The following is a 25539-nucleotide window of genomic DNA, read 5'->3' as shown; positions in this document are numbered from 1 at the left end:
TGTTCTGGTGACATCCCAGCAAGTGGAGGGACAGGGTTGGACTGTGCTGACCTCCTCCCCTCTGGGGTCTGAGTCAGGTGTTCTGGGCACACGCGGCTCCGAGTGGCCCTAACGTCACAGGATCTGGGAGTTGATGGGTGGCATTGGATTCCTTCCAGAGGTCATTGATATCCTAGGGATTCTGGCACTTTATCGACCACCCCGGGTGAAGCTGAAGGACACAGGGAGAGGAGGAAGCAGGTGGCGGGCCATGGTGTCAGTATCGTCTACCTGCCAAAATGAGGCAGGAAACCCCATTTAAAAAGGGGCCGAGACGGGAAAGGAGCTCACACAAAAGGAACAGCTCCTAAGGTCTGGGAGAGTCACGGCCCCACTAGTCCCCAGAGGAAGGCAGGCTCAGAACGGGCCACCACTGACGGGGGCTCCCAGTCTCGCCGTGGGAGGGCGGGCCCTTTCTACCAGGCCAGTGTTCCGTGGTGTTTGGACTAGCCGCTGACTTTACCTGCTCGGCTTTTTTACCCGAACCAGTGCCATCTGGCTACAGCCGCGGGCGGGTGGGCTGCTGGGCAGTTTGGCTTGAGCGCAGCCACCCTGTGTGCTCACTGAGGTCCGCGACACGTCTGTGCCCTGGGCCCGCCACAGAGGAGGAGCAGCCTGCGGCCTGGGCTCCTCACGGCAAGGCTTGGGGGGACGCTGCTGGCTCCCCGTGTAACCGTCAACATTTGTCTTAACATCTGTCTTAAAAATCGCACCCCATAAACCCAAACTCCTCGTCCACTGACCGCGACCATGGGCTGTGGGCGTGCCTGGGGACGTGCTGCTCCTCCTGCGGCCGCCTTGGGGACCTCTGTGGCTCTTCCTGCGTTGAAATGCACCCGTTTCCACCTTAGGACCCCCAGTACATCCAGCAAGCGCTGACCAACGTCCTGCTGATGGATGCCGTCGTGGGCACACTGCGGTCACCTGGTGCCATCTACGCGGCCTCCAAGCTGTCCTACTTTGATAAGATGAAGAGTGAAAGTAAGAGCAGCTGGCCGGGCGCCGTGCGCGTCTGGGGCGTGTCGAGGTGGGTCAGATGGCGCTGGCTGTCCCCTGGCTTCCTGGCCTGCTGGCCTCCTCCTGACCCGCCTCTCCTCCGGTGGCCGCCTGGCTGCTGAAGCAGACTGGAAATCCAAGGATGGCCACTGAGTGGTGTGGGTGCCTCTGGACGCCAGGGACAGGCCTGGTGGGCTTGGGCCCTCTGCCGGGGCGACCTGCGTGTGCAGGCTGTTCCTGCCTGGCCCACGTTCCCAGGCCGCACAGCGGGGCCCGGCTTGAGCTGCCTTCCGGAAGATGGTTCTCAGTCCGGGTGCCCACGGGTGAGGACGACTCCCCACCATTTCAGTGCTGGCCCCTGTTTTGTTCCCATCTTGTGTGATCTCTGGGGCCAGCTGCCTCGGGGTGTGCGCGAGAGGTGGGAGTGTCGAGGACACTTGTTACCGTCGACACCGGCATCAGGCCAACAGCACAAGACTGGTTTCTATGCTAGCGGGTGGCAGCATGTGGCCTGGGGCCCTTGGGGCTGTGGGCAGTGGTTTTCTGAGATAGAGTCCGTGTGTTGTCCTGTAAAGCGGACGCTCAGTGGTTCTGGAGGGTTCCGAGGGGTATGCCATGGCCTCTGGTGAGAGGGACCGGAGCCCATGGGAGTCCTGGCTGACCTGCCCGTCTGTCGCCCCTGGTGGGTGGGATCCGGTGCTTCTGTTTCGTCTGTTTGAATCGGGACGATAATATCAGCCTCGTCAGTCTGTGAGGCTTGACACAGTAAGGCAAGACGGCAGCTGGGCAAGTACCAGAGCACAGCCGCCCCGACTGTAGTGCCCACGTGATCAGTGGGTAACTGCGGCCAGGAAGTCCCCTGAAGTCACTGAAGCTGCCCTGTGACAGGGAGACGGTGCCTGGTACTCACGGTTGGGGCTGGCGGGCAGGAAGTGCCCAGGACCCCGTTACAGCACGTGGTGCCAGCAGCCCAGATGGAGGCAGCTTTGTCTGGAGACGGGGGTTTTCTGCAGAAGGGGGTGTCGGCTCCTCCACAGGCCAGTGGCTTCTAACTGGGGCGACTCTGTACCCGCTCCCTGTGGAGAGGCCTCGGCAGTGCCGAGAGACATCGAGGATGTGTGTGGGGTAATGCTGGCATCTGGAGGGCACGGCCAGGGACGCTGCTGAACATGGCACAGCACACAGGACACAGGTCAGCCCCGCAGCAGGGGACGCCAGCAGGGACGCCCAGCCTGCACCGTCATTCTGGGGCTGAGACTGCTCTTGAGCTAGTTTCCTTGGTTGCTGCAGCTCGGGGCTGTTTTGTTACTGAGGGATGTTTCAAGTGCCCTCTCTGCTAGGCAGCAGCTTCGGGCTGGGAAGGGGGCACTCCCCACGGCCCCCCATGCTGCCACACATAGGCTACCCCGAGAAGGGCCTGACGCTGCTCTCCTTGGACCTGGCTGCAAGGATGCCACCTGTGTCCTCGTGCCAGTGAACTGACTCCAGGTTTTGTCCTCAGTGCCCACGGCGTTCCCCATGACGACCGCGGAGACCCTGAAACACAAGATCAGCCCTTGGGTGGGGGAGACGGCGCCGCAGGCGGTGGACGTGCTGCTGTACACTCCAGGTGAGGGCTGTCCGTCGGGGCTGCTCTTTTACAGCTCATCTGCCAAGTTAGGGTTTGGGTGCGAGGTCACCCCGAAGCCAGAGGCTGCAGACCCGTGGGAAGCGGCGCAGGGCAGGGGCTTGGGGGGTGAGCCCTCAAGAGGCAAAGGCCACACTCAGACTCACCCGTCCCAGCGTGTTTGTCCCCTGTCCTCCAGAGCAGGTGCAGGGCACTGGCTCCCACTGGGTCACGTGGGTCACTGGGAGTCACTGAGGCTGCCCTGTGACAAGGAGACCGGGCCTGGTACTCGGGTCGGGGCTGGCGGGCAGGAGCTGCCCTACCCTTCCCTCCCCCACTCCTGTTTGGTGCCTTTCCTGCATATGACTTTCTGGCTCTCTAAGAGCTGCATTTGGATGGTAGGAGGGAGAACGTGGTGCACCCTGACTCCAAGCACCAGCAGGGGCCCTCCTTGGGCTGTGGTTGCACATCAGAGCACTGGGCTCTGGATGGCGGAGGACAGCAGCAGGGGCCACGCCGAGGGCAGGTGGTGGCAGGTGGGGCCGCTGGCTTCAGGCAGGAAGAATTTTCAGTTTGTTGTCAGTTCTTTGCTCCAGAAGGACTTAACACGAGCACCACAGAACACTCCCGCGTGGCCTCACGGATCCGTTGATTGACAATGGGCGCACATTCTGGGGCGGTGGCCACGTGCTCTCCCGGGGAAGGGCCATGTGTCGGGAGAAGCAGCAGCAAAGCAGGGGGTGGTGGGGAATGAGCAGAGCAGAGCCCAGCGCGTGCCTTGGACCCGGACTACGTGGCTGCTGACCGTGGCGCTCACTGGCTCTGGCTCCATGGCCACGGCGCCTGGACTGAGGGCTGTTTTCAGATCCAGGGCCCTTTCCCTTGAATTTCAACTGACCAGCCTCTGGGCATCTTGCCCCTGTGGGACGGTGGTGTGGAGGGGCCGGGGCCTGCCAGAGGGGAGTCCTGGTAACCCTGGCTCTCGCCTGGACTCCCAGGGTTGCCAAGCCAGCCACGGACCAGTGCAGTAGACACCCCGAAGGTGGCTACCAGGACTCCTCCTAATGGTGACGGGCAGTGCTTGGGGGGGGGGTGGGCAAGGACTGTCCATGGGAGATGGGGCCGGTCAGATGAATCCTGACCCCCTCTCCCCACGATCAGTTCCAGGGGACTGAAATCTAGACTTGATGGGCACAGCAACAAGCAATTAAAGCAAGCGGACCTGTGCACCAGGCCCTGCAGAAGGGGCCTCTATCCCAGGGCAGGCCCATGGCCCCTGGGGCCTCTAAAAGCCCTGACCCTGAGGCAGACTGGTGGATTTGGCCACGGTGGAGCAAAGGGTTTTGAAGGTCCTGCAGGAGTTACAGCGGATGTCTGCTGGGCCATAGTAGACGGGAGAAGGAATAGCACCAGTTGGTGGTGGGCAGAGTGGCCAGGGGCTCGGGCCTCAGCCTCATTAATGGTTAGGGAAATGTGAAAGCCTATGGCCCCTGCCTCTGGGGGGGCCCAGACAGGAGGTCTTGAGACCAGCCCGGGTAACATAGAGAACCATCTTGAAAACAAAACCCCGAAACTTTTACTTCTTTAGAGTGGCCAAAGTTAAAAGGCCACCACTGAGCGTCAGGGAGATGGGGGACCCTCCTACGCCTTGGTTGGCATGGCACTTGGTGGCTCCTGCCTAGGCCTCTCCAGCTGACCCCTGCTTTCTGTGTCCAGTGCTCATCAGCCCCTCCTGCTGTTCCCGGCTCTGGAACTGTGGCTCTCTAGAGGCCCTGACGCACCTGCCTGGTGCCACGCAGGGCACCTGCCCCGGGTGCTCTGTCTGTGTGGTTCTCGGCAGCCAGTCTGCGCCCAGGGGCAGGCGTGTGGCCTCCTTGCCTGGTGGTGCCTGGGACCCCCTCACGTCTCTGCCACTGATTTCCTCTTCAGGGCATCTTGACCCAGCAGAGAAGGCAGAGGACGCCCGCCCCAAGCTGTGGTGTGCCCTGAGTGGGGGCAAGGTGACCGTGTTCGATGCCTCCTCCTGGACCGTCCACCAGCACTGCTTTAAAGTGGGCACCTCCAAAGTGGTGAGCAGGTGGGGGCCCTCAAGTTCAGATGGGCCCAGAGCCTCTCCCCGGCCCCCAGCTTTGGGAAACAGTCTCGTCTTTGCTGGGGTCTGAATGCGGCCTGCCCCTCCCACCACTATGGCCTGCTCATGGCGGGGGCAGCTCCGGGCCACCCAGGTGTGCCGGGCCCAGGGTCACAGAACCCCTATGGTATTTTCTATGATTCTGGTGATGCCTAGTGAGGGGCAGTGGGTGCCCTCCAGGGTGTCCAACCACCGTGCGTCCTAGCCAGCAGAGGCTAGGCCTGTCCTGGGCGCTTGGTCCTTTTGTTCCTTTGAGTCTGAATGAAGTTGAGGGTTTTATAACCAGAATGGCTGGGAGTTTCTTGGCCTGGTCGTGGTGTGGCCTCCTGTGGACACAGCAGCTTGAGGGTGCCCCTAACCCTGCACTGGTCCTCCGTCTCCTCAGGCGCTTGGCAGTCCTTCCCTGTCCTCAGACCACCATTGCCGGAGGACTGTGCCTTCTGGCCAGTCTGGTGGGTGTGAGAAGCATCTCCCGTTGAGCTGTTTGCATTTTTCCTCACCTTGACTGGGGGGTCTCACTGTGTACCCAGGCTGCCCTTGAGCTCCTGGGCTCCAGGCACCCCCCCCACCCCGTCCCCGTCTCGGCCTTCTGAGCAGCTGGGACTCCAGGCCCACCGTGGCTGGCTTCTGAGGACCCTTCGCAGATTCACAGGTGCGGCCTCTCTGGAGTCCCAGCCTCTGTCCAGTCTGTGCTGCCAGGTGGTTTGGTGCCCTGTACTCCCACTGTGCAGGGGCTGTCCCCTGTCCGGGAGAAGGCACAGTTCCAAGGGACCCTGCAGGGAGATGCCCTGCCCTGTGCCTCACACAGCACAACCCGTTGAGCTCACATGTAACGTGAAGAGGACGTTCCAGCGAAGCGTCAGGCAGCTGCTTAGGGTCCATTTTGGTGGTTGCATCTTATCTAAAAATAACTGGACGCTCGTGGCGTGAGCAGAAAATGAGTTTTCACACTGTTCCAGTGGGTGCTTTCAAAGCCAAAAACCCTGTGACTGCAGCCCGGGCACCGAGTGCCTGGGATCAGGCCGTCCAGGTACCTGGATGTCAGACTCGGCAGCGCGCAGGGGAGGGAGAGGCCACGGAACTGCTTCCCGAACCCTTCCCATAGTCCGCAAGTCTATGGACTTGGACGAGTGGGAGGGTCTGAGTTACCAGAAGTGAAAATGTGCGCGTCTGACCACACTCAGAACTGGGCAGAAGCAGAAAGAGAAACTAAGGGAACTGTCCTTGTTCTGAGTTGAGAGCCCACCAGAGCCTTTTTAATAAGATCCCAACGACAGTAAGCCCCAAAGGCTGCCTGGGTAGCAGTCCCCGCTGCCCTCCAATTAGTCCTGGGAAACAAGTGCGCGTCTGTGTCTGGGAGCCCAGTGGGGCATCGGCCACCAGTTCCCGTCGTGCCTCTCGCCCTGTTAGAGCTGCATGGTGATGGCGGAGCAGAGCCAGGTGTGGATTGGCTGCGAGGACTCCGTCATCTACATCATCAACACCCACAGCATGTCCTGCAACAAGCAGCTCACGGACCACCGCTCCGCGGTCACGGGCTTGGCCGTGCAGGATGGGAAGAAGCCCAGGTACGGTGGCTCTGTAGGGTCAGGGGTGCCAGTGTGAAGGGTGCTGGGCTCAGAGCAACGCGGGTCCAGAGGCGAGGTGGGCAGCGACCCTGCTCGTGGGCACAGAGGAAGGCGCTGACCCTCGGTGACCATCATGGGCAGGCGTGGCGACAGGGATGAGCTTTCTCATTGTTACGTTGAAACCTGTATGTGAGAGATCCCCTGAGCTTTCACTGTTGTCATCCTTTAAAACTGTCATTGTTAAGTCCCTAGCTCCCACAGAGCCACCTGCTGGCCAGCAGCCTGTAGCCTGCCCAGGCCTGGCAGGGTTTCTGTTCCTGCTGGGCCCATGACCTCACTTTGACTTGGAAAAGGGCCTGCCTCCATGTCAGGTCCCGTTCTGAGGTCCTGGGGTGAGGACACACGTTTCTCAGGGACAGTTCAACCTGACCCTGGTTGTGTCACTCACTGTCTGTTCCTGTTACCTGAGGGCAGGCTCTGGTTCTGCTCACCACATGTGTCCTGTGGTGAGGATAGGGCCTGGCACAGCACTGCCCAGGTCAGGGGCTCACCTGGAAGACAAACAGGCTGGCTAGGGCAGGACCAGGGGTGGCACGCTGGCCAGTCCCCTTCCCTGCAGCTGCAGTGCAGGCCCTCTGTGGCCCCTCTGGGCTGGGCAGCCCTTGGTGGGCCTTGTTTCAGTCTATGGTCTTGCTGTGGCTCTGCCCAGGACAGGCTCTGTGCGACTGGGTGCCCCGACAGCCTGCTCCTGCCCCGGACGGCCGGGCGGCACTCGCCTTCCGTGTTATGGATGCTTAATGGCGACTTGTTTCTCCTGGGGCTGAAGGCCTGGGGCCCAGGGGCCCTGTTCAGTGTGTGCACATGCCTTTGATCCCTCCAGCCAGGTCTTCTCCTGCAGCCTGGACGGGACAGTCCTGGCGTGGAACGTGAGCACGCTGCAGGTGACCAGCCGGTTCCAGCTGCCAAGCGGAGGTCTCACGTCCATCAGTCTACACAGTGGCCATCTGTGGTGCTGTAAGTCCTCCAAACCACCCTGACCCTGCTCTCAGAGCCTGTTTCCCTCTGCCTGGGGCACCTCTGGTTTTAGGGTCAAACTGGCAACCTCCAGGCACTCTCTGTCACTCTTCCCTGCTGGCTGTGCCCAGGCCCCCGACTTCCCGGCCCCTGCCGCCCTGGTGTGCCCGCCACGCCCGCCTCCCTGTGCTCTTGCTGCACATGCTCTGGGGTGAACCTGTCCCAGGTGTCCCTGAGTCCCCTGCTGCCCCATCACCCTCCACAGCCACCTCCCCTGGGGCCGCGCTGGGCCACCCCTGCCACTCCCAGCACATCCCTGGGACCTGAGCATCCTCAAGGCCAAGCCAGGCACTTTGCAGGAGATGGGAGGCATAGCCTCTGCCTGGCGGCTCATGTTGCCCTGGGGGGGACGCCCAGGGCACAGGTGTTGCCTGTGGCTGAAGGCCTCCCTGTGGGCGTGGCCAGACAGGGCGCATGGTTGTCCCCAGTTCTTTTACATTGAAGTGCTTTAGTGTAGCGAGATGCACAGGACCCTCCACACCCCCCCCTCAGTCTCTGCAGGGGATCGGTTTCAGGAGCCCCAGGGCTGCTCACGGCCTTCATCCGAAGGTGCTTTACGTCACCTCTGGGCCACTTACCTACCTGGCATGACAGTGTCATGAAAGGCTGACAAGGGTTAAGGCAGCTGCAGGAGGCTGCTCCCAGAGCAGGCAGAGTGGGGGGGGCCGGAGTCAGAGTCTCTCTGGGGGTCAGGGGTTGTAACCAGCCAGTTCCCCAGAGCCGTCAGGCAGGGCTCCAGAGGACGCCAGTTCTGGAATGTCAGCTGGAGGTGTGATCTTGGAGTGAGGTGTGCGTCACTGTCATGGGCAGGACAGAACCAGGCATTTTCTGACGAGTGACCAGCTGACAGGATGCTGCCGTGTTTAGTCGGGGGGGGGGGTTCCTTTTATGGGTCTTAGATGAGGGGTTGCATCTGATGAGGCTGGTAAACTCCCAAGTGTGAGCTGGGTGTGGTGGCACATCCTGTAAACCCAGTGACTTGGAAGGCTGAGGCGGGAGGATTGCAAGTTCAAGGCCAGCAACTTAGTGATACTGTATCAAAAAATAAAAGAGAGCTGGGGATGTAGCTCAGTGGTGAAGTGCCCTGGTTCAATCCCTGAACCAAAACAGAAAATAGCCAACCAAACCACCACCGCCACCGCCACCGCCACCTGCATTCTGGTGTTCCTGATGGGTTGGGACGTCCTCAGGCTCCTGATTTCTTCGTTTGATCAGTTGGCAGGAATCACTTGTTTACTGCCTGGTTCTTTGTGGCCGTGCTGGGCAGATGGCGGTCGCTTACCTGCACAGACCAGGTGCAGAGTCACCTTCTTTGGTGGTTGTACTCAAAATGGAGCAGCCCCTGGCAGGCTTCTGTTCTGTAGGATGGAGTAGCTTGGGGCAGGCACAGTCCAAGAACATCTGTTGTACACACCATGGAGGGACTCAGAGCAGGGTTCAGACAGAAAGAAGAGGGGCCAGGCCAGGGGCACCCCGCAGTGACCCACTCTGCTCCTCTCGGGCCCCAGCGCAGGCTGAGGATAAGCCTTCCACACGTGGGCCTTTGGGAAATTCCAGGCCCCAACTGCAGCGGTTGGGAAGGTCCCTCTGCGTCCTGTTGGCTGTGAGCCTCCTGGTGATGTTCACTTCAGTTCTAGAGTCTCCATTTGGTTTTTGTTTGGAGGACTCCATTTCTCTCCTGACTTCCTTGTGCCCTCACCTGGCCTGTCCCTGTGTGCTGGGCCCACCCTGGGACGATCACACACCAGTGACGTGCTGAGCCCTACCCCCTGTTCTCTGCCCTCTGGGTCTGTACGGTGGGGGTGGGCAGTGAAGCTCCTGCAGTGGTTGGGAGCTGGTCCCTGCCACTCGGGCCTCCTGTGGCCCTGCTCCACACTCCCACTTGTTAGTCCAGGTAGGTGACAGCACCCGGCCGGGGCTTCCTGGAGTGCGGTGCTTGTCGGGCAGCACCAGAGGCAGCTCCCAACCAGGCTTAGAGGGGGGGAGAGGAGAGCCCTTGTGAGCCCCTTCACTATCAGGCTGGCCAGGGTCCCAGGGCCCACTCGTCAGGTGAGGCTGGCAGCTGGAGGGGACTGCAGTGCAACGTCCCCATGGTGTAAAGCCATCGGCATCTCGGTGGGGGCACCTACTCCAGCTCCTGGGACCCGCTGTCTCCCAGCACCCGTGTACCCAGGCCTCTTTGCTTGTGAGCGGGATGCTACCCGAGAGCCAGGCTTGTCCTCCTGCCCTCCGGCCTGCACTGTTCACACGGGACACTGGCGTGCCAGGGGGCAGGGGACAACGCAGTGGCTCCGCCAGTTCAACTCCAGCCTGACCAGGCCGGCTTTGTACCCCCTCCTGGGCTGGTTTTGATGGCTTGGAGCTCGCAGAGAGGCAGACACTGCTGGCCTACAGGGAGGCCCCTCACCTGCAGGATGACAGACCGAGGGGTGTGCTGGTGCTGCGCACAGGGAAGCTGGGTGTCACTGAGTGGGGCTAGGACCCGCTTTGGCTGCTGGAGAGGAAAATCCCCAAACACCAGAGGCCCGAGGTGCCCAATCCGCCCTGCCTTCTGCCCCACTGCCCACGCCGAGAGGCCCCTGGCAAGCTCGGGCCCAGGGCCCCGCCGTGTTAAGCGTGGAGCAGCGGTGGGTGGGCTCACGTTCCGCGTCACAGGGACACTCGCTGCCCTGACCCTTCCAGCCCACCATGCGTCACCCGCCGCTCCTCACCAAGCTGTCCTCCTGCAGGCACAGGTGACAGCATCTTGGTGCTGACCCTGCAGGGCACCTTCTGCCAGGAGCTGAGGAGCGACGAGACCCCGAGCAACACACGCACCTCTTTCGTGGGCTTCCAGCTCTTCCACGAGGTACTGCGGAGCAGCCGGCTGCCCGCTGCTGGGGCGGGGCTGCCTTGGCCACAGGCCCACGGTGGTTTCTGTCCAGCAGGAGCAGCTCTGGGCGGCCTGTGTGGGTCACAGTGAGGTCTACGTCTGGAGCTTGAAGGACCTGGCCCGGCCGCCGCAGACGGTGCCCCTTCAGGACTGCTCCCAGATCCACTGCCTGCTGCTGGTGAAGAGGCAGGTGAGCCGCCGCCTTCCCTCCGGGGTCCTCCCTGCAGTGGGGCTGGGCAGAGGACGAGGCCAGCAGTGTCCTGGATAAGCCTTCCACACGTGGGCCTTTGGGAAATTCCAGGCCCCAGCTGCAGCGGTTGGGAAGGTCCCTCTGCGTCCTGTTGGCTTGTGAGCCTCCTGGTGATGTTCACTTCAGTTCTAGAGTCTCCATGGTGTGACTATGCTTCTTAGAAGCTGGACGTCCCAGAACCGCATTCTGGGTGGCTTCAGCCGCTCACTAGACCTCTGCCCTCAGGCCTGAGTGGGTTGAGGGTGAGGGCACGTAAGCGCTTAGCAAGTGTCAAGTCCACAGACGGTGTGTCTGACCACGGTCACATGGTCCCTGTGGTCCCTGGGCTGGGAGGCCTGGGAAGAGGGCTCCAGAGGCCACAGAGGGCTGTGGCCCCCAGCTCTGTCCTGTAGGTACATCAGGTGGCCTGTCCAAGAGGGACTCGGCTTCGGGGCGCAGAGCCCAGGACTGGGCCATGCCCACGCCCTCGAGGCTCTTGGATCCTGGCTGACACGCCTCCCGTTTCTCCCTGCAGATCTGGGTGGGCGGCAGGGGACTGTCACAGGGGAAACTCAAGGGGAAAATCTACGTGATCGACGTACAGCGGAAGACCGTGGAAAAGGAGCTGGTGGCACACGCGGACACCGTGAGGACCCTGTGCTCTGCAGAGGACAGATACGTGCTGAGCGGGTCTGGCGGGGAGGAGGGCAAGATCGCCATCTGGCAGGTGGAATGAAGGCAAAGGGCCTGCTGGCCGCCCTGGGCGGGGACAGCACCTTCTGCAGCCTTCCCCTCCGCAGGAGCCTGAGGGGCAGGGGTGCCAGTGATGGGCCCCGGCCCTGTGCGTCTCTGGACGGTCTGTGTGGGTGCTTGCTCAGGCGGGCCGCCACATCTCCTTTCCCACTACCTCTGCCAGAGGTGTCCTGTGCCATCTGCAGAGTTCCAGAACCCACGCCCAGGGGACAGCACTGGGCCCAGAGCCGACCAGGCTGGCCTCTCCTTCGCCTCCCTCATCCACTCCACGAGTCATGTGGGCATCACAGGGGGTGTGGCGGGCACATGGAGGAGCACCAAGGGCTGCGGCCTCCATGACTGCTCGTTCTGGGGAGGCTCTGGGGAGTTTAGGAGCCCAGGCTGTCCCGCCAGAGCAGGTGGCTGGGGCTGCCCGAGGGGCGGGGCGGCGCTGTGATCTGTTGTGCAGACTGGGGGACTAGCTGGGGAAAGCTGCTGCTGCTTTTCTTGTTAAAGTAAGATTTCTATAATGAAGAAACCCAGAGACTCTGTTTCACCACAAACTTCGGCAGGTCTGGGTGGGGAGCCCGTGGTCCTGCCTGGGTGCAGAACCACTTACCAGTCCTGCCTTCCCAGGCCACTCTGGGCCTCCTGCGCATGCTGTGGACTGACGTGCCGGCGAGGCTGCACCACCCGAGAGGAGCTGTAGATAGTCCAACGCTCGCAAGGAGGTCTGTGTATATTTTCATGCTGCAATTGAGATTTCATTCCTGAAATGTTCTGTAAAGAAGGTTTGGGCCTTGTTGCTGGACACAGAGGGAACATTTGTCCACTGGCACAGTTTTGGCTTGTGGCCAGTCCATGGGCTCAGCCTTGGGGTCACCTGGACACTGTCAGGTTTTTGGGACTTAGCTGGACACATGCTAATCTTGCTCGCCAAGGGCTGCTCAGGGTGTCTGTGGGCCCCCGGACCAGGGCCATGCTTGGGCAGCACCCGGGTGCCACGTGAACACGAGCCCCTAGATGTGGCTGGATCTACATTTTGAAAGGCCTGCATCACCGGACAGAATGTTCCCTAAGTGTGGTTTTGCATAGCCACCAGCTTTTCAGTGTCCTGGAACATGGCACAGAGAAGGGCTCAGGGTTGCACCCTGCTTGTCTGTGTTTCGGGGGCGCTCCCGACATCTGCAAGGCGGGGCTGACAGCAGAGGCCAGAGGTTGAGCTCTGCCTTTGTAAACACGTGCGAATGTCCAGGGAGAGTCTGTCAGGAATTCAGTAACGACTGTTTAATACCAAGCCATGTGTAGCCAGGTGTCTTCAGTGTGAATAATAAATTCTTTATTTAGTAACTGCTAATGTCCAGTTGATTTTTGCCATCATCAACTGGAAGAGGTCTCCAGGCAGCGTAGGACCATTTTGAACTTGCTCTTGACTCATGCCAAGCACCAGATAAGTTATCTCACTGCAGGTGATAATTTCCAGGATTGTGTATGATGGTGATTGGGTTTGAAACAACCAGTGCAGAACCACAGGCTTTTACGAGGTGGTCATTTATGTAAGAGGGAGTGGTGAGCACCGGAATCGAGGGGCAGTGGGCTACAGTGAGTGGCCGTTGCGCTTATGTAAACAGTCCTTGCTGAGCGCTGGCTGGGATGGAAAGGGCACCTCGATGCCATCAGGGTCCACCAGGAACTGCTCAGAGGTTCCACCTGGGCTGCTTTGCTGGGCTCTCATGAAAATATATAAAAATATATAAAACCGAGAAAGCTCCTGCAGAGGGTTGAATGACATCAAAGGTATGTCCACATCCTGACTTGACTTGGAGAAAGGGTCTTTGTGGATGAAATGATGATCTCAAATGTGGGCAACTGGCCTGAGGAGGCGGGGACAGGGGCACACAGGGAGAGGCCTGCGTAGGTGGAGCAGAGGATACAGATGCAGCCAAGTCAGCCGGCAGCCGTGGGGGCTTAGAGGAGCAGGACGGCTCACCCCCAGAGCCTCCAGAGCCCCCCACACCTGGATTTCACTCTGCGGCCAACAGAACTGTGAAGAATCTAACTTCTGCCATAGGAAGTCGCCCAGGTGGTGGTCACCGGTTATGCAGCTGCAGGACACTCCCATGGCTGTTGTGGAGCGTTTGCTCTGGGCAGGGCTTGCCAGGCTTTTCAAATGCACTACCGTGCCTGGTGCTCAGAACACTTACCACATCGAGGAACACTGTCCCCACGTGATCTGTCAGGGCCCCCTGGCCCCAGCAGTGACAGCAAGGCTGCAGGGAGCACCTGCTCCTCATTTCCCCGGAGTCGATGGTTCTTCAGGGGCTCAGGGCTGGTCTGGCTCTGACGGGGTGGAGGGAGGTCCTATCAGCCAGTCTCCTAGCTCTTAGGGGGTGGGAGACGGGTGGTCCAGAGTGTCAGTAGCCCCTGCCTCTTAGCCTGTGTCCTGGGGCAGGGAGGGAAAGAAAAGGGAAAACAGTGGACAACACCAAGAGTTCATTCTGTAAAGAATGATGAACTATCAAGATTGCTCAAGGGAAGAAAAAACAGTGTCATATTACATGATTTTAAGCTTTACTAAAAACCACAGGAATTAAGACACCATAGGATTTGACCTGATGGCAAATGCACCCACAAAACAGAGTGCAGGGTCTAGCACAGTCCGCAGTCAACTGACTTTCAGGAAGAAAAAGTCGATTCAGTGAGAAACCTGCTCAGCACACAGCGCCGCCCCGGCTGGACAGCGAAGAGAGGACGACGCTGAAGAGCAGCTCAACCCTCTCCTCACGTGAAAATTCAATAACAAAACTTAATTCAAGGAGGTTCACAGATCTAAATGTAAAACTAGAAGTTCTAGAAAGTAGCCTAGGAGAATGTTTTTGCAACCTAGTGCAGACAGAGATTTTTTTTAGAGAACACAGGAAAAAAAATCTGAAATCAAAAGAAAAAATAGAACCACTTACCTGACTGGCAAAAGCAGCCAGACACAAAACAGGTGGCACTTACCGGGCTGGTTGGGTTCATGGCTGTCTGGGTGGCAGTGAACTGGCTGCAGTCCAGGGAGTCCTGGGCAGTGGGGCGTCAGTTTCTCAGGTGCCATTTGTCAAAACTCATAGAACTGCTGACTGCATACCTGTTGGTTTTACTGTGTGTGAAGTAACCGTGGTTAAAGCACAAGACCCTGACCAGCGGTGTGGGGTGCTAAGCGCTGGTCATGCAGGGCGTCAGCCAAACCCAAACGGCTGCACAGTGCAGAACCGGAGTGTCCGCTTTTTGTAAAATAAAAACTTCTTTTTAACATTATTTTGCATGCAAAGATGTAAAGGTTGTGCAGTTCGGGGTGGGGGGCTTGGGGTGCCATTTTCTACATTATTTACTGCTCCTTGCCCCACGGTGGCCAGTTTGTCCCCTCTGAGCTCAGGTAGCACACCCGTGGACCTCTGGGTGTGCTACTCAGGTGGCCCCAAGTTGGAGCACGAGATGTGCTGTGGAGGAGGCCCCCTCTCGGTGTCGCCCCAGTCACGTGTGTCCACAGCTCCCTGCTGCAGGGGGAACACAGGGTCTTGGGGACAACCGGACTCGGTCCTGCCATGTGGGTTCCCTGCAGAGAAACTCGCCCATGAGGTGCAGGGGCTGCAGCCTTCCCAATACTTGGCCTCATGTCCCTCGATGACCTCACCCTACCCAGCTGTGCTGAGGGGCTCTTGCCTGCATTCCCCACCATCGCCCCTGCCTCACCCCTGGCCAGCAGGTGGGTGCATTCTGGCTCAAATCCCACCAGCTGGGACTAGCCTCCTGTTTCCCCTGCTGCCAACTGGCTGTGACATTGACAACCCTCTTGGGTGGAATGCCATAAGACCCAGATGGTGTTTTCTGCCCCAGGACCCTGCGTGCATTAGGGACCACCAAGGGTCACCCACTGCCCCTTCCTGGTGTGGCCACTCATGCCCATGTTGGCAGGTCAACCAGACCCGGGGCAGTCTGCAACTTCCCAGCCCCTCCTCCACCGGAACAGCCCAGCCAGGCTGCGGAGCTGTGGCTCTCAGTGCAGCAGAAGCAGGGTTGGGGAACTCAAGAGGTGGGCCCAGGTCTGTAGCTGGGGGAGCCTCAGGGAAGTGGAGACCTTCCTTGTGCCCACCCCTACCTTCAGCCCTGGGAGCAGCCCTCCTCCCTGCTCCTCAAGCCCAAGGAGGGCAGAGGGCAGCCATGGGGAAGTGACAGAGAAACCCACATCGGCAGCTTAGAGGGAAGGAAGGTTTATTCAGAGGAACAGAGGAACAGAGGAAGGGGTGGCGCTGACCTCTGCACAGGCTCCTCTGCAGGAGGTCAGTGCTGCAGCCCCATGCGTGCAACAAGTGGCTGCAGAGAACACGGAAGCCCCGGCTCTGCGGAGAACAGACACACACAGGAGAAGAAACTAAGTCATGTGTGACATTACTCTTCTTTATAATCCCTTTTCTCATAAAACATAACATCATGTGTTTAACACACACTTAAACCATTGCTAAAATCAGCAAGAGCTATTACAGTGTTCCAACTTAATAAGTTGATTTAAAAAGTTGTCCTGTGGCCAGTTCACAATGGAACCAAATAGCTTTGTTCCGAGGTGCTTGGGGAGTTTCTCTGGTACCAGGCATTTCAGACAAACGGACCATCCAGTCTCAGTCCAGTGCACACAGTGACTGCCCCGTCAGCTCCAGGGAGGGCAGTAGAAGCCACCAGAGGAGGGCATCAGGCTCTCCTAGAGGTCTGAAGATGGGCAGGCCAAGGGGCCGCTCAGGCTGGGGCTCTGGCCAGGATAGTGATGCCAGCCTCATGTGAGGTGGTGACCAGTGCTACTTAGGCTGGGCCCAACACACCACCTGAGCCAGGACCAGTTCACCTGGAACTGAACGGACAACACTCCCAGGTGGTGCTGGGCAGTGCCCAGGAGTTCTTGGAAGCAGGCCACTCCTGACAGGCCGGTGGGGCCCAGCTGGACACAGGCTGGACGCTGGCAGTGGGACGCAAGTCTCAGAAGCGGCTTGATGGATGTACAGAGACAGACAAGGCTGTTTCTGGTGGCAATTCACACACCTGGTCTTGGTGGCTAAGGTAGGCAGACGCTCAGGGAGATGGAGCAGCTGGAATCAGAGTAGTCTTCAGACGTGCGACCAGTACCACAGGCCGCAGAGGTCATGGGCGCTGGAGGAGGGGACTCAGCTCTGGGCATCAGAGCACTTGCTGCTGCGCTGCCTCTCCCACCCAGAGCCTTGCAGAAAGACCGAGCCCAGCTGGAAGCTACTGGCGATCTGCAGAGGGCGTAGCTGTCCTGCCTCACCCAGGAACATGACTAGTAACAGTGCCTTCCCCAGGCCTGGCCCTTGCTGGGGCTCCAAAGCTCTAAAGCCAGTGGGCAACGTCACCTCAGCTAAGACCCCTGGCATTAGGCTAAGAGATGGAGAACACCACGCCCACCGCCAGCTCCATAGCTACCAGGGCGCGTCAGAGCCATTCTGCCAACAGAGGGGGCCAGCTGGAGGCTGGCAGGGGCAGCCCACGCCTCTTCCCCCTCCTACCAGCCTGCGCTCCTGCAGAGGGAACTTCCCCACGGGTAAGAGCCATCTTGCCAAAAGATAAGATACTCAGTTGACTCTTTACAGCACATAAAAACACCAATCAGACCAAGGCCACCCTACCCAGGGAGCCAACAGTGCTCAGCCACTGAAACCCCGCGCAACCCTCGCAAGCACTCAGGGGCACAGCCAGGGGCCTACCCGGCCCAAACCTGAGGGTGCTGCAGGCTCACTCCACATTGTGTCCTCAGCTCTGCCAGGGTCCCGTAGGCCCAAGTCTTTCAAGTTAAGAGGCCACAGATGGGGTGCCTGTGGGACTTGGCACTCCCACCTCTCCCCTGCTGCTGTGACCTGAGGTGTGGACGGCGCACGAGCGCCAGGCCAGCGTGTCCTCTGAAGCAGCAGGCACAGCCAGCCTGCCCTTCTCCTTGGCTCTTAAGACACAGGCTCCAATGCCCACAGCCTCAGGCTGGTCGGACTGCAGTCAACTCATCCCAAGGGAGGGCCTAAGGGTCCTGTGCCCAGACCAGACCCACGCCCAGAGTTCAGGGATCTGGGTCACCCACGTCTACCTACCGGGGGAAACCGGAAACTGACTCCACCAGTGACCCTAGGAACTAAGTACACTGACCAGACTCACAGGAACAGACTTTGGTTGCAAGTATCTAAAGGGCTACAGCTCTGGAGCTCCACCAGGTGTGAGCCAACTGGTGTCACCTACGAGCGGACACTGGCTTCCTTTCTGGTATCTCACAGTGGCTCTGATGAGGCCTGTGTGGAAACACAGACGTCTTCGGTTGTCAATTGAGATCACAGCCAAGTCAAGGCCAGGGTCAGAGGGCCAACACGGCAGGTGGTGGCCCCAAGCCTCCACCCGCACACCTTGGCCAGGCAGAGCTGCAGGTGAACCAGCTTCAGGTGGCACAGGTGACAGGGGCACAGTTCATAGCTTCCGATTAGACCCCATGCTGCGCCTGGCTGTTCCACTTCTTGGTTCAGACCAGCCCCTGCCCGTCCAGCTTTCTCTGGCCCCCATTTCCTAGTCACTAGGTGGGGAAGGGCCAGCGGCAGCCAACAGCCAAGGCGGGATCTCAGGAAGGACCTGCTACAAGCTCTGAGCACTAAAGAGAATCAGGCTGCACAGGAGGGCCCCGCCAAGGATGCTCAGCCGAGGAGGAGCCCAGGAGTGCCCGTCACCCTGAGAGGGACAAAGTGCCCAGTAGGTAGGGCTTGGCTGGTGGGAGGGCTAACGATATGCCAGCGGCGCTTTCAGTAGTTGAGACCTTCCCCGTCCAAGCACAAGATTCACAAGGCCACTCTCAAGAGTTGGCACGTACAGAAAGCATCTGGGCTGGAAGCCTGTCCTCAGCTGGTGGAACGCACCCTTACGCCCTGAGTACACACCTCATAAACAGGCACCAAACTGTTTCTTGTACACAAAACATAAAAGCTACAAAGTGCCACCAGTGGCAGGAGACATGGCAAGAGCAGTGGCCTGCTATGGACATTAAACAGCCATTCCTTAAGTACACAGAAAATTCAAGTAATTTATTTAAAAACTGCTTAGCTTCATCTTGAAATATATATATGTATAAATATATGTATATATATGCTTTAGAATGATCATATTGCAGCATGATTCTCATGCATTTTAAAGTACTTTATTTAAAAAACAACTCGTGGCAACACGAGCATTACAAGGTCTGGCTCCGTCTGGGTGACTGCGGGGCTGCCCTCCTCCTCTTGACCTCAGTGAGCTCAGACCGACCGTTTCAAACAAGTGGACACGGCTGAGTTTTTCATAGAGATTGTGGTTGAAAACACTCCAACCACCGCAGCATTTGGTGACTGTTCTTCCCCACAGCCTGAGTTTTGCTGATTCGCTGAAACCAGGAATACCACGCTGAGCCGGGGGCCTTGAGAAAGACACTCGCTGACCCAGGAAGAGACACTTGTTTCTCTCTGCACCGGTTCCACGTCCTGTGACGAGCGTCCTGTGACGAGCGGGTGAGCAGCAAAGAAGCCACGAGAGTTCAGATGAGCTCCAGCAGGGAGTCCGACAGCAGGTGGGCCAAGGCCACCACCCACACACGCGAGGTAGTCTGGCCAGGGCTCCCAGCACATGGCAGAGGGGACAGAGGGCCCTGGGACTGACGATGGGAGCAGCCTGCAGGCGGCGGGCCCGGGAGGGTGCCGGGGTCTGGACGCGGACACACACAGGTGCCAGCTGATCTGACATGGCCGCTCTGCCAGCAGCCACCACTGGGCCTCCCAGCTCGGGTGTGTGGCTGCCAGAGCAGGCGGTTGTCCCAGCCCAGGCTCACCCCAGGCACGATTCGTCAGACTCTCTGAGGACGAGATGAGACGCTGTTCTTCTAAGAAAACCACAGTTGTGAAGGAGAAAAATAAACTTTTAAAAATGATCATAAAGAAAAATACTCTCCAACAGCTGGAGCACCAACAAAATGTGACAAGACCCGATGGACATCCACAGCTGAGCGCCAGTGAGGGACGTCTGGTGTACGTCCCCGTCACCAGCTGCACTGTGATTTTTCTGACATAGTATGACAAGATATGTCAAGGACGTCAGAGTTTCTGCATTTTCAATTATAATTTTAGAAATGCAATATCTTTTCTTCTAAATTGCTTATTGGCTATATTGTTTTACAATTTAAAAACATGCAGAATAATATACCTGCAGAATAAAAGAGCTGAAATTAAAAGATCTTTTTCAATTAAAAAAAAAGATTTCAAATGATTTTTTTTTTTTAATTGTGGAAAAAGTAATTAGTGTGATATCTTTGCCTAAAGAGCTCAAACCTACCCTACAACTACGGAATTTCGACTGTTCTGAGAAGGACCTCTGCGTGCGCTGGCCTGGAAGCCCCAGTGAGGACAGGGCCCAGCAGCCCCTGGCCACGGTCTCCCGCACGGAATATGCCAATGGAGTGCTCAGACCATAGACTCGGTCTCCACCAGCCCCTGCAGGCCCTCCTTCCGCGACAGCTTCAGGACAGTGGGCTTCTCACTGCCCCCGCGGCCTTCACCTTCCAGGGCAGGCTGGGAGGACAGAACTTTCTGCTCATCCTTGGCCTCCTCTGACACCTCAGGATAGATCACCAGGAACGTGGCCGTCAGGAAGCCCAGGAAAGAGCCCACAGAGGCCACCATTGGGATGACACGCACAGTTCCCACGGCATCAACCACACCCCCGAGGGCGGACGCCACCAGGATCTGGGAGATGTAGACCTGGCAGGAAAGGATGGCGCAGTCGATGCCAAACCCACGCTTCGAGTTCCCAGGACTGTGGTGAACGTACTAGAAGAGAAGAGAATTCACAGTGAGGGGTTCCAGAGGTGTGACCCTGCTGAGGGGTCTGCACACTGCCGTGCCTTCCTCTCAGCTTCCAGGCAGCTGCTCCTGCCTGGGCCTCCCGCACCCCAGCTCTGGCTCCGCACCATGCAGACAGGAGACGGGGGATGTTCTTGCTCCCTGGAGGGGAGAGGTGAGGAAGCAGCTTTGTCAGCCCCATCCATCAGAATACAGGCTCCCTGGGGCCCGGCCTCTAGTCCCAAGGAAGGGCAGCAGGGCTGACTCTGCCCACCCAGGTGGTCTCCAGTGAGGGCTGGAGGGCAGGGGCTCTGAGTCCATGCCAATGCTTCCCACATTCTGAATGCACTGACACTTAGATCATACTAACGGGGCATGGGGCTTCATCTGTTTCCTAAGATACAAGTGAACCCTGGTGCATAGACATTTGTGGTCACACTAAGTGACCACATCTTCTGATGGAAGGCAAAGCAACCTTGATGTGTGTGTACCATGACTACAGAGGGAGGTTCCAATGTACCTTGCACAGAGTTAGTGGACACAGGACGGAAGGGAACAGAAGAGCTCAACACACTCAGGGCACTAAGCACAGGACACACTTTCTTTCCAAGAGCATAAAGAATGTTTGTAAACATTTGTGACACACTGGGCCACAAGGGGGGGGGGGGGCTCGATTAATTTTAGGGGCTGAAGTCACGTAAGATTGTCTTCTGACCTTGAGGAATTACACTAGAAACTAGAAAATCCACTATATGTCAGAAATTCATCAACATACTTCTAAATAATTCATGGTTCAAAACAGAAATCATCACAAAAATTAGAAAATCTTTTAAGTGATTGAAACTCAATGAATTACAACTTCCCAGAGTGTGGCTCAAGCTGTGAGTAGAGGGAAATTAGTACCCTTAAGTGCAAATACTCAGCTAAAATCAAAGAAAGAAATTAGAAGATAGCAAATTAAATATAAAAAAAAATAACAGAAAGCAAAAGACCCGTAAAGAGCAGAAACAGATACAAAGTGAACGTACCACAGAGGACCGAGGGTCCGAAAAGCTCCTGGAAACAGACTCCACTGATTCCCAGACAGTATCAAAAATGATAACGGTGCTACTGCATTACATTGTAAGGAAATATTCTGAACAATTTAATGTAAATGTAGTGGAAATTTCAGATGCAATGGATGAATTTCCAGAAAACCCTGACTTCTGTAGTGAGACGTGAGCACTCCTGGCTAGAGTTTGAACAAGAAAACAATGACGGCACTTGCACCCAGCCTCACGTTGGAGGTACTAGTCGTGACCAGAAGGCAAGGAAAAGAAAGAAAACATACCAAGGTTAGAAAGGAAGAACTAAAACTCTCATTACACACAGCTAATGTGGTTTTGTATGCAGAAAATCATGAGAATTCATAACAGAATAATATATATTTGTGCACAGGAGGGCTTGGCTCTGCCACGTTATCAATCGTTCCCAGGCGGATGCATACGGGTAAAGGTGTACTCAAAAGCTCAGAGTGGATGAAAAACAAATGGTTAGGAGGAGCCAAGACACTTCTGAAGAGCCAGAGTCGCTTCACTCAAGCCAGCATCGCACCTGTCCCAGGAGAGGAAGATGACTGGCCAGCACCCAGCCACCTGCGGGGGGGACACACGGCTGTCTCCGTCCCCCACCTCAAGCCAGCCACAGGATCAGATGGGGCATGAAAGACCGTGAAGGCATAGGGAGGGGTGCTCACTACTGCAGTATCTCAAACAGCTCCAAACCGGAAGAACCCAAGTGCCAATCAGGGGGCGTATCAGAGCCCATCAGGGCACGGGGATTAAGAGCATGCAGAGCTGCCGGCAATGCACTTGTCACAAGAAGGAGGTGAAAGAAAGAGGCCAGATGGGAGAGGACAGTGCTAGAGGTCAGGATCACGGTCACCTTCAGAGTGAGGGCAAGGAGGCCAGGGATTCTGGCTTGGATTAGATGCATCTGTGCAGCTACTCAGTAAATCCACTTTGCCTGGACCACTGTACAAGAGACTGGGAGTAAGCACAGTTGAGGCTCAGGAAGGAGAAACGAGCACCTCCTTTCCCTTCAGAGGTGTACAGTGCTGGACAGTCATGGTCACACCCATGCCCAGGTCTATGGTGAACTCTGTGCTAGGGCAGTTGACATGCCTGATGGGCCTTTCGAGCAGGGCAGGCAGTGACCCTCCAGGGCGCACTTCCAGAAGCCTCTTGGCAGGACTGGCCTACAGTGCGGGAGGGATCCTGTGGCCAGAGACTGACCAGGGCAGGCAGCAGCTGAAGGCTTCTGGGAGTGGAGACGGACAGCACAGTCTGGGATGGGGATGTCCCTGGCTGGAGTGTGGCTCCCTGGGCCTCCTTTTTTGCCACCCCCTACCCCAGCACCCTGGGGATGGACGTACCTCCTTGACTTCATGGTAGTGTCCCAGCAGGGCATAGGGGCAATAGGAGATGCTCATGGAGACAATGCCCATGGTGCTGATGGTGACCATGGCCACATAGACATTGGGGAACATGGCCATCACAGCTGTGCCTGCAGAGAAGCCCAGTGTCCCCAGCACGTAGATGACCTTGATGCTCAGGTCGTAGTTGTCCAGGTACTTCTGTAGCAAGGCTGCAGAGAGGGACCACAGGGACAGGGATGAGCTCATGGCTCCTGTCCTGTCTCATCCAACATGGCTTCCTCCAGCTGAAATGGGGTCTGGGGTACAGGTACTGCCTGCTCTTGAATGCATCTGCAGCCTTGGACCCGCCTGGCCCCCCGTGGCTCTGGCACCTCAGCAAGGCCAGCAGCTGGCCCTTCCTACAGCTCTGGGCCTCCCTGACCTGCCAGAACACTCTCTCGCCTGACCCAGCACTACTCTGTTCTCCTGACGTGGGCAGCCCAGGTCGTCGTCTCAGGACCTTGCCTTGCACCACCCATCCTGACCTGGTGGCTTAGATGACACCTCCTCCAGGAGGTGCCTCGCAAGCTCCCGAGAATTCCTCTACCAGAGCAGTGGCAACAGCTGAGTCACAGCTGCTCCAGTGCCTGGCTGACCTCGTGGCATTTACCTTAGCCACCCAAGTCCACTCGAGGCTGGTGTAAAGCTGGCCTCCTCCCCAGGGTTTAGACAGTATGGGTAGGCAAGGGGACCCTGACCACGATCATGTCTAGTCCCAGAGGTTGAGCTGGGCATGCTGCTCCTGGGGTGGGTGCCTGTCACCCCACCCTATCCATCAGGATAAAGCTGTGCCTGTAGGTAGAGGCCTCATGCCCATGACAGCCTGGACCCTGCTCCTCCTGCTGAGCCCTGGGCAGGAACCAGCAGGACCCAGGACAGCCTAGACAGAGGTGCCGTCCATATGGACAGCATTGTGGGACAGCACAGACTGCCTCCACGGGCTCTCAGAGACACCCCTTCCTAGCACAGCCGACAGCAGCTATTCCCACAGCTTCTCACCTGCCCAGACAGAAGTCAGGGTCCCACGGACACCTGAGCCTTATGAGGTATGGGATCCCCTCATCTGACTGCTGAGAACTCTCTAGGGCTACAGCTTACCTGAGCTGGACACCTCTTACCTGAGCAAATAGCACCGGTAGCAGCGTAAATGACCAAGCCCCAGCAGCCCATCTTCACCCCAGCGTTGTAGGCGTGCCAGGCAGTTGAGTTGGAGGCGTCCTGTTCAGAAGGAGACTGGGTAAGCGGGGCATATGCTGCGTGCTCAGGACAAAGGGGTGATTCTGCATTTCAACTGTGGCTGACTGTATTTCAGGAGGTGAGAAACACTCCAGCAAGGAAGGGCCCTCCCTGGTCCACAGGAGGTAAGAAGCGCTCCAAGCAAGATGGGGGCCCTCCCTGGTCCAGTCTTCAGTGGGTCAGTGGTTTCGGGTCCCTCCTTGCCACATCTGACTGTGTAGCTCAGAAACCCAGGGGTGACCCTGCCCTCTTTAAGCCCCAGGTTAGACCTGAGGAGGAGTGGACATGTGGGCCTGGTGTGTGTTGACTGCTGAGGCCCTCCTGACCAGGTAGCAAACACATCACAGGGTGTGCCCCGCTGGTACCACAGGGGCTGGAAGAACCTCCAGCACGGCTGGCATGAGTGACGCCAGATGGTCACCTGAACTGCCAGGTTGGGTGAGCTTGGCACAGGGCGGCAGACAGCTGAAGACAGCCTCACTTGGGCTTCTCAAAGTGCGTCTGCCTGGTGGAGTGCCAGGCGGGCATGATGGCTCCCGGGGCCCCATGGTGACCTGCTTCAGGCTTGCACAGCGCCTGGTCCACGTGGACGGGGCAGTGAGGGCAGGCTTGGCCGAGGCCCTATTTTCACTCTCAGCGTGCCACACTTCCTCCCCAGCACCCCACGCTCCCAGCCGCCTGCCCAGGTGCTCACCTTGGGGTCCCCTTTGAAGATGACCTGGCCCATGAAGTCGGTGTAGAAGACAGCTTCAGCGATGACGGAGAACCAGGTGAGCAGGTGGCAGAGGCACAGGCGCTTCAGCTCCTTGGGCATCTTGAGCATGGACAGCCACAGCAGGCGCACGGTGGTCTCGCTCTCGCCCTCCTCGCTCTCTGTGTCCCCGCTGGAGGTGGTGGCCCCACTCTGGTTGCGGTGCCGACAGCGCTGCCGCTGCCTCTGCTGAAGGTCGTACAGGTCGCTCATGCTGCGGGACGGCTTGATGAGCACCACGGCGTTGGCCCGCCGGTAGCGGTAGCAGTGGGACCCGACCTTGCCGTAGTAGGAGAAGGTGCTGGAGGCCTGCCTGCGGAATGCATGCCTCCGCCGCCGCATGGAGCCAGATGTGGCCGAGGGCTTCATGGCCACCCTCACGTAGCCAAGGGGGACCCTGGGCGGAGAGCCACTTCCGTTTGGGACTTTAGCTTCATTCAAGTGGTTGTCAAGCAAGGTCTCGTCCTCCTTGGCTGTTTCCCTGAGGAGCGTGCACAGGCGGGGCAGTGTGGCCCTCAGTAGCTCCTGGCTGGTGCTCTGGGGGGTGTTGGGGCAGGAGGTGTCATGGAAGATGGAGGGCTCGATGTCGCGCAGGAAGAGCAGCTCAGGCTCCACGTCCAGCGCAGCATCCGGCACGTGCAGCACAGAGTCGCTCTTACTGCGCACCAGGTCCACGTCCAGGTAGTCCAGGGCGAGCTCGTGCTCCGACTGCACCTCGTCTGGGAACAGGGGGCTGCCATCTTGTGCAAGGCCAGGGGTGGGGGCCAGGGCGGCCTCCTCCGAGCTGCGCTCCTGCTGCGGGCAGTACTGCTCCTCCTCGATACTGAAGACATGCAGGGCCACTGACACCGCGAAGACGATGGCAGCGAAGAAGAAAAGCACCTGGTTCTGTGTCCGGAACCAGCTGCCCAGGAAGGTCTGCGTCCAGTCCAGCCCGCCCAGCACATAGCCAATGGCCCCGCCGAGGC

General features: G+C 58.3%; 2 protein-coding genes across 5 annotated transcripts in view; one reads left to right on the top strand and one right to left on the bottom strand.

Annotated features, from left to right (window-relative positions):
* Dennd3 (DENN domain containing 3) overlaps positions 1-12597 on the top strand; it is a 46252-nt gene extending 33655 nt beyond the window's left edge. Inside the window, exons 16-23 of one of the 4 annotated variants that reach the window (XM_027950681.3) lie at positions 891-1020; positions 2537-2644; positions 4571-4710; positions 6183-6340; positions 7221-7354; positions 10144-10262; positions 10339-10476; positions 11051-12597. In XM_027950681.3, the coding sequence (XP_027806482.3) occupies positions 891-1020; positions 2537-2644; positions 4571-4710; positions 6183-6340; positions 7221-7354; positions 10144-10262; positions 10339-10476; positions 11051-11251 (1128 nt within the window). In that variant the 3' untranslated portion in view covers positions 11252-12597. Of the gene's footprint in view, positions 1-890; positions 1021-2536; positions 2645-4570; positions 4719-5157; positions 5296-6182; positions 6341-7220; positions 7355-10143; positions 10263-10338; positions 10477-11050 lie in introns of those variants that run through there. The other 3 variants (XM_027950707.3, XM_027950727.3, XM_071602088.1) reach the window with 3 other exon arrangements.
* A 6686-nt stretch (positions 12598-19283) lies between these two features.
* Slc45a4 (solute carrier family 45 member 4) overlaps positions 19284-25539 on the bottom strand; it is a 68297-nt gene continuing 62041 nt past the window's right edge. Inside the window, exons 5-8 of the mRNA XM_027950748.3 lie at positions 24515-25539; positions 23703-23802; positions 22543-22754; positions 19284-20117 (exon numbers count right to left, since the gene is read on the bottom strand). Coding sequence (XP_027806549.2) covers positions 19752-20117; positions 22543-22754; positions 23703-23802; positions 24515-25539 — 1703 coding nt within the window. The 3' untranslated portion in view covers positions 19284-19751. The remainder of the gene's footprint in view (positions 20118-22542; positions 22755-23702; positions 23803-24514) is intronic.

Source organism: Marmota flaviventris, chromosome 15 (genome assembly GCF_047511675.1).
Source record: "Marmota flaviventris isolate mMarFla1 chromosome 15, mMarFla1.hap1, whole genome shotgun sequence".
Classification (NCBI taxonomy): Eukaryota; Metazoa; Chordata; class Mammalia; order Rodentia; family Sciuridae; genus Marmota; species Marmota flaviventris.
This window is presented reverse-complemented; position numbering and strand designations above follow the sequence as displayed.